Source organism: Eurypyga helias, unplaced genomic scaffold (genome assembly GCF_000690775.1).
Source record: "Eurypyga helias isolate BGI_N326 unplaced genomic scaffold, ASM69077v1 scaffold33825, whole genome shotgun sequence".
In the NCBI taxonomy this organism is placed as follows: Eukaryota; Metazoa; Chordata; class Aves; order Eurypygiformes; family Eurypygidae; genus Eurypyga; species Eurypyga helias.
In genome coordinates, this window is record NW_010252632.1 from 9,863 (window position 1) to 17,761 (window position 7,899).

The 7,899-nt window shown below is 50.2% G+C and overlaps 1 protein-coding gene across 1 annotated transcript; it reads left to right on the forward strand.

The window, feature by feature from the left end:
- The first annotated feature begins 743 nt into the window (after nucleotides 1-743).
- KLHL26 (kelch-like family member 26) lies at nucleotides 744-5,776 on the forward strand. The gene is made up of 2 exons (XM_010152446.1): nucleotides 744-925; nucleotides 3,952-5,776. The coding sequence occupies exons 1-2, from the start codon at nucleotides 744-746 to the stop codon at nucleotides 5,531-5,533; spliced, it is 1,764 nt and encodes a 587-aa protein (XP_010150748.1). The 3' UTR covers nucleotides 5,534-5,776.
- The last annotated feature ends 2,123 nt before the right edge of the window (nucleotides 5,777-7,899 follow it).

Consider the following 7,899-nt stretch of genomic DNA (forward strand, 5'->3'; position numbering starts at 1 on the left):
CAGAAGATCTGATAGTCTCTTCTACTCGTGCAGACAGTGCTGGTGTTCAGCTCCGGATACAGCGTTCTCACTGACAAGTGCATCTGAGGCCAAGTGAATCGCGGAGTGATGCTCTCCGCATTGGGGAACATGTGTGAGAGGCATTGGGAAAAGCAAGGGAATATTTACACTGGGAGGGGAATGTTTACAGCGCAGTTCAAGCAGTTGAGGTTCTTTAGAGCAGCCCGTGCTATGTAATATTTCGGTTTTTGCTCTTCTCGTGAGGGTCAGGCATAAGGAAAGGATCAAACGGGGCTAGCGGGGCCGTCCTTGGACGGTGCGGGGTGTCTAACAGCTGCTCTCGGGATAGGTGGTGAGAAGAATAAGCAACTGTGATTCAGTCTCGTGGTTGAAGTCAAGGTCAGGGCGGACTCTGGGGTAGCTGTAGCGTGGAGACACCAACGTCCGTTGGAGATTTTGGCCCCGCTAGCGATGTTTGGATGGTCTCTGAAGCCCATGTGTGCTGCAGCGTGACGGCTTGTCAGTAATGCAGAGGTATAATTCAAACATTTGGAAGCCTCTTTTGCACTGGGAGAAGGGAATACAACTGAGGCACTGATGTCATGATGTTCCGTGTGGCTGTTGAGCTGGGAATTTGCGTTCAAACTGCTTTGTGTTACAGTCTCTTCCCCAGCATGCTTTGTAGGTATACCACATATTGTTTTAATTTAAACCCAGCCTGTCTCTCTTGTTCTGTTTTTAGCATGGCTGACAAGAACAGCACCCTGAAATGCACGTTCTCTGCTCCTGGCCACAGCACCACTCTACTGCAGGGACTGGCCTCGCTCCGAGCTCAGGCTCAGCTGCTTGATGTCATCCTCACTATAAATAATGAAGTGTTTCAGGTTCATAAAGTTGTCTTGGCTGCCTGCAGTGACTATTTCAGGTGAGAATCCAATAGGGAAGCAGGCCTTTTTACCTTTCCCGTTGGTTTTCTGTTTCCCCATCCTCCTCCACCCCGACCTTCCCGCCACACCCCAAAATCACACCCACGCAGAGCCCTCTGGGGGTACGGTTTGCCCCACGGATGTTTGTTTGACTCCAGCCGCGGGGCCAAGGCGCGAGTTCAAGGCCAGGTCTTGAACCCACCTCGGCAGCGCAGGTAGGTGCTCTGCCTGCTGAAGGAAGCTTCTGCCCTGCAGCTACCTGAGCTGATTTGAGGGCTCTGAAGTGAGTCATCCCTCGGAGGACGGTTGTAAATACACTCCTGTTACCTTTACATGCCACCCATCTGCAGCGCTTGCTGCTCGCAGGCTGAAGAGTGCGAAGTATTTCGGGTGTGTGCCTTCCCCGGACCCCCCGGAGACAGGGGAGAACTGTCCTGTCTTGTGTGGGTAGAAAACCGAAGCCTGGAGATGAGTTTTCTCAGCCAAATTAATGCAGAGTGAGCTGATTGCAGAGCAGGAAAATCAGGCTTAAGTGAAAATGTGTATTCATCCATCTTAACCTGTGTCAAACTCTTTTGTAATGGTTCTCTGGCTTGGAATGACTTCTCTTTTGAGTTAGGGATCTTTTCTGGCCGCGCCAGCAGCAGCGTGGAGTGAGGGGCATGCTGGAGGGGAGTTTCCAGACAACAGCGAACTCGGCCCAGGTGTTGTTCTAGACAGCAGGTGAGGGTGGGGAAGGGCCGCTCAGCGGGGTTTGCAATCCCTTGTCGTGCAGGTTCCATCCTGATCGGCGCAGACTGCTTTGCTGAGCAGGTAACCACGAGCAAGGGACTTCTGTGGCCATTGGCATCGCTCGGATCCCTTTGCCCGTTTCCTCAGCTGCTGTTACGCACACACACGTTTTCTAGGCTGTTCCCTCCTCTCTCCCTTTGGTAACATAAACCTTCCAGGCTTATCGCTCTCCCTAACAGGCGTGCAATTAATGATGGAGCTGATCTCCCACCAGATGCTAATAGCACTCTTTGTATTCATAAATGCTGTACGCAGAGCCACTGCCAGTGTGTTTTCTCTCTCGAAACGTAATCGCTGAGTAGGTTTCTTGTTATAACTTCTGTGGTGCTAAGGAGGGTTGTCCTGGGGAACAATGGCAGAATAATCCAGCTTTTGAAAATACTCTGGTTTTATGCAGAAGGCGGGAGGGAGAAGTGAAACTGAGGCGTTTATATAATCAGTGTTTGTGAACCATAACACTTTTTAAAGGACTCGTGTTCTATTGGACGGTTTGTCTTCATGACGGCAACAGCAACGCGTTTCTCTCCCGCTGCACGTTCAGCTCTGATCAGCTAATGCACGAGCGCACATATGTCTGCGTGTCCTCCGGGGCGAGGGATCAGGGCAGCGTGCTGTTCTGCCACGCGGGATATGCGAGGGGATTTGAGCAGAGTGCTCTCATCTGCTATATGGACAAATAATTGCGAGCAGTGTTCCTGGTCACTCGGTTACAGAAAGCTGATTTCCTATGCAGATATTTCCTTATTTAGGTCATGTAGGATTTCTTGGGTTTATGCTGGATGGCAGCAGGTTTTCCAGCTGGGTTTGGACAGGAAACCTGGAACTCCTGCTTTTTGACAGCGTTCCCAAGATATTCCTTTATCCCTGTGTTGATGCAGGAGAGCAGGGTCTGTTCAGCAGTTTTTGGAATGTGCACCTTAGTCCCTGCAGCTTCCCAGGGCAGCACTAATGACACCACGCCTTCGCAGGGCATTTGCCTTTCCGATGGAAAAGAGCAGGTTGTCGACGGTGGGAAAAAACAGCCCAAAACGTGCCGGCAGCTTCCAGCAGTTGGAAAGGCTTGTTGTGCGACGGGCTGTAGCCTTGCTGCGATGCGCGTACGATGGCAGTGAGTGGTGAAACTCCACGTCCCCTTTCTTCCAGCAACCCGTTTTAACTCCGGCTTCCCCAGAACCGCGCTGCTACTGCTTGTTGAGTACTACACCCAGCGCAAACCTTTTGCCCCCGAGCTACCCGTATACAGCAAAACACGGCTGAAATTTAATGTGAACGTATAAAAAGCCAAATAGCAGTTATGTCCCCATCGCACCCGCAGGCCCCGGCGCTGGGAAAGGCAGCGCCGCTCCGCCAGAGCGGTTTACGAGATGTCTGCGTGCAGTCCTTTGCCGTGGTATGTGCTTCCTGTGGAATTTAGAAGCCTCCCAAGGAGGTGATCTAGGGCCTAATCTCTGCGTGGCCTGGTCAACTGATGTGCTTGCAGCTGTGCTGTAACAAAACCTTTTTATTTTGGTTTTTAATTGCCTGTTAGCCCCCTGCCGTCGTACTGCAACATGACAGACGTTTTCTGAAGTGGCTGCAACTCCTGTTTTCTCGGGAACAAACCTCGGAGGGGAGGTTGTTGAGATGACCGAAGCCGTTAGTCCGATGTGTTGCATCCGCAGTGCTGAAGCCGTGTCATAGCTGGCCTACTGGGCTAACTGACATTTTTGCCCAAAGGCAGCGCTGCAGGCAAGCTGGGAGGATCGCAGACCTCCCAAACACGGTCTTCCACTGCGTATTCTTTCCTTGTGCTCGCCAGTCCTACATACTTCATCTCTTTAGGGTATGGTTGCCGATCTCTGCTGGTGCAGATCCCGTTGTCTCCCTCGGTTGTTGAATATCCTGGATTCCTGGGTGTCCGGTGTGCTGCACTCCCTGCCCTGGGAGCTCTACCTGAGCTTTGTCCTGCGGCCCGTTCTCATTGATGCTGCCAGAGGGGTTGAAAAACGTAACTGCCTGATAGCTGCGTATTCCTTCCGAGCACACTGTTGATGCGAGCTTTGTCTGAGTAGTTGCGTACTGTAATTTCTCCTGGCTTTTAGAGATTTAGCCTTGATTTATTCCCCCCTTTTCCCCATCCTCCCTAAGAGAATCAGTCTGCTTAAAAAACCCTAGTAAAATCCTGAAATGACACATAATTTTACACGTATTTAAAGGGGGGGGGATTTTTTTTCTTTGTGTTTTGGACCTCCAGGGCCATGTTCACAGGCGGGATGAGAGAGGCCAGCCAAGATGTGATCGAACTGAAAGGTGTATCTGCGAAAGGACTGAAGCACATAATAGACTTTGCGTACAGTGCCGAAGTGACTCTGGATCTCGACTGCATTCAGGATGTGCTGGGAGCTGCTGTCTTCCTCCAGATGGTGCCTGTCGTGGAGCTTTGTGAAGAATTTCTCAAGTCTGCCATGAGCGTAGAAACGTGTCTCAATATCGGGCAGATGGCCACCACCTTTAGCCTCGCATCCTTGAAGGAATCGGTGGATGCATTCACTTTTAGGCATTTCCTCCAGATCTCCGAGGAAGAGGATTTCCTCCACCTGCCGCTGGAGCGCCTCGTTTTCTTCTTGCAGAGCAATAAACTGAAAAGCTGCAGCGAAATAGACCTTTTCCGTGCTGCTGTCCGCTGGCTGCAGTATGACCCAACCCGCCGTGCCAGTGCCAGCCAGGTCCTCTGCCACATCCGCTTCCCGCTCATGAAGTCCTCGGAGCTGGTGGACAGCGTCCAGACCTTGGACATCATGGTGGAAGATGTCTTGTGCCGGCAGTATTTGCTGGAAGCCTTCAATTACCAGATCCTGCCCTTTCGTCAGCACGAGATGCAGTCCCCTCGCACCACCATCCGCTCGGACGTCCTGTCCCTCATCACCTTCGGCGGCACACCCTACACGGATAACGACCGCACCGTGAGCTGCAAAGTCTACTACCTGCCGGATGCCAGCGTGCGCCAGTTCAAGGAGCTGACGGAGATGGAGGTGGGCAGCAGCCACTCCTGCGTGGCCGTGCTCGACAACTTTGTCTACATCGTAGGAGGGCAGCACCTGCAGTACCGGAGCGGCGAGGGAGCTGTGGATATCTGCTACCGCTACGATCCGCACCTCAACCAGTGGCTGCGTATCCAGGCCATGCAGGAGAGCAGGATCCAGTTCCAGCTCAACGTCCTCCACGGAATGGTGTATGCGACGGGTGGGAGGAACCGGTCGGGGAGCTTGGCCTCCGTAGAGAAGTACTGCCCCAAAAATAACGAGTGGACTTACGTCTGCTCCCTGAAACGCAGGACGTGGGGGCATGCCGGAGCCACGGTAGGAGACAAATTGTACATATCAGGTGGGTACGGCATTTCCGTGGAAGACAAAAAAGCCCTGCACTGTTACGACCCCGTCGTGGATCAGTGGGAGTTTAAAACCCCGATGAACGAACCCCGAGTTCTGCATGCCATGGTCAGCGCAAATAACAGGATTTACGCCCTGGGAGGCCGGATGGACCACGTTGACCGTTGTTTTGATGTTTTGGCTGTGGAATATTACGTGCCTGAAACGGACCAATGGACCACGGTGAGCCCTATGCGTGCCGGTCAGTCGGAAGCCGGCTGTTGTTTACTAGACAAAAAGATTTATATTGTAGGAGGGTACAATTGGCACCTGAACAATGTCACCAGCATCGTGCAGGTGTATAACACAGAAACTGATGAGTGGGAAAGGGACCTGCATTTTCCAGAATCCTTTGCTGGGATAGCATGCGCTCCTGTTACACTACCGCAGGTAACAACCCAGAGATAACTGCGTGTGACTGCGTCGGCCCGGGAGGTCGCCTTGTCTTGCATGTTACCAGGATGCCGTGTTGTTTCTTTGTTGTTTGCAAATCGTGTTGCGCGTCTTGTGGGTGAGGGAAGGAGAAAAATGGCTTGTGTTCCCTCCTCCTCCAAGTCCCTCCTCCTCTTGTGTAGCGTTCTGGCAAGCGTGTTTCATCAGAAGCACTTGTCAGCGAGTCAGACTGAACAGATGTTACAGCTGGTAAAAGCTTTTCTCCTGTCTTCATTCCTTTTTTTTTCTGATGGGGGGTGCATTTTGCCAACTTTTCATGTTTTTAACATTGTTACACGCTACAGACATTGACAGCTCAGGAGTAACCAAGTATTGTGGTATGTGTAAAAAGAGTTCAGGTGTGATTTTTGATTTTTTTTCTATTAATAGCTCCAAAAATCATTTTACGTCATTCTGTTGGTTTTTAGCAAATGGAAAAACCAAAACCTGTATAACATACTGACCTCCAGAAGCAATAAGCAGACAGCGGGAGCCAGGAGAGCTCAGGTGCTTGGGTTTTGAAAGCATATCCTTGCTTTTCAAAGGTGACTTTGTTTTCCCTCCCCTTCCTAAAAGGGGAACACATCCCTGCACACCTCTGATCTCCGTTGGTTCTTCTTTCCTTGGATTACACTCCAATTCCAGATCCACTCCTCACCCCTCCAGACAGCAGCATGATCCAGAAATACTCCCTGCGTCGGAGCATCCAGAGTTTGCAGCACTAAAGCCATGTTGATAGCTGGATCACATAGGAACAAGCATGGTTATTTTATAATGGCCTCACGGGCAATAAGAGATCCGCCGCTGTTTGTCCGGACCGACCCCCTAAGGCAGGGAGCGCCCGGAATTCCTGGTTTGGGCCGCCGCTGCCTTCGCCTTTCCGATCGCTCCTCCGATATGCGTTCGTCCAAACCCTTTTCCTACAGTAAAGGAGGTGGGTGCTACTCGCTCATACGCTTGAACGTTTCCTCCCTTGACTTGTAAATAAGATATTTGGCATCATGATGTGATGGAAGTCAAAGTGGAGTGGGATTGGTTTTGTCGTCGTTGTTGCTAGTGGGTATTTTAAATCAAGAAATTAATTTTAAGATGACACTCTCATTTTGGTAAAATCTGTGCTGGCGGCACAGCACACTGTTACTTCCCGAACTTTCCTTTCCTCCAAGCCATGTTTTCTAATTCAGTTGACTGATCAATGAATCGGAAGTTTCACCTTTTATCAGGTATTCTGTTTCAAGGGCTTTGTTTTGTATCCGTGTGAGTTTGATTTTGATGTATGCAGCCTTCTTTCCAGAGAAACTTGCATTCTGCTGTTCAATAAATCCTGTGCTGGAACCTTTAGAGACGATATATAATGTCTGTTTTGCTGAGGAATCCCTGATGGGGTCTGTGCAACGCATGAACCCCCTACCGCAGATTCACTTGAAGATACCTTTGGGTACGATACGGCGAGGGCACGTGCGCCTCGGTTAAGCTCTGCGTGCTAAATTTTACATAAAAATGATGCCTAGCCTCTCTATTTGCTGATTTGCCAATAATAAATTAATGCAAGGTCCTTGTTGTCGTGTAGTGCGCTGAAGTCAGCAGGCAAGCTCCGCTTTCTCGCTCCGAGGCAGCTAATTTACTCCATTCTCTGCTCGTTTGGTCTGGCAGAGAAGCTAGAAACACTGCAGAACAGTCTTGGCAGATAACAAGCCAATGTTGAAAGGATGAGATGTAACTCGATACACGCTTCAAAGTTACAAAAGAATGGATTTTCTTTTTTTAATGCTTCCATATGTGTAAGAAAAGGGTGCTTTCTTAGGGTAGTAACAAATGGAAGGTTACTTGTTGCCCTGTTTGCCAAATTCAATTAATCCCTGTCTGAGAGTGTCGTTCCTTCATCATTGCCTTCCTAAAATACTCAGGTATTCTTTCCCATTCCATTTCAATTGCCCTGCCAGAAGGATTTCTGGGGCAGAAATAGACTGTTTGGGTGTTCTCTAATAACGTGAGTTTTTCTGAACGTGCAGCCGTAGCACTCACAAGCCGCACCGCATCGGATGGCTGGAGAACCCATGCGATGGCCATACTTGGCATCTCAGAAGGAAACCGTGCTCTATTTCTCACTTCAGCCTTCCAAGGTACGTGTGTGTGTCGGGGGGTAAAGGGGAAAAAAGTAATGCTCGGAAAAAACACACATGAGCATGTTTGGTCTTGCTTTTAAGGGCAATCTTGTGAAAACAAAGTTAATCTCTGTATTCCTCCGCAGCGGAACGGCGGCTTTGCAGATGGGAGGAGGCACAGAGCCATTCGGTAACCCTAACAGTACCCGTTCAGGCCTAAAACTCATATTTGATGAA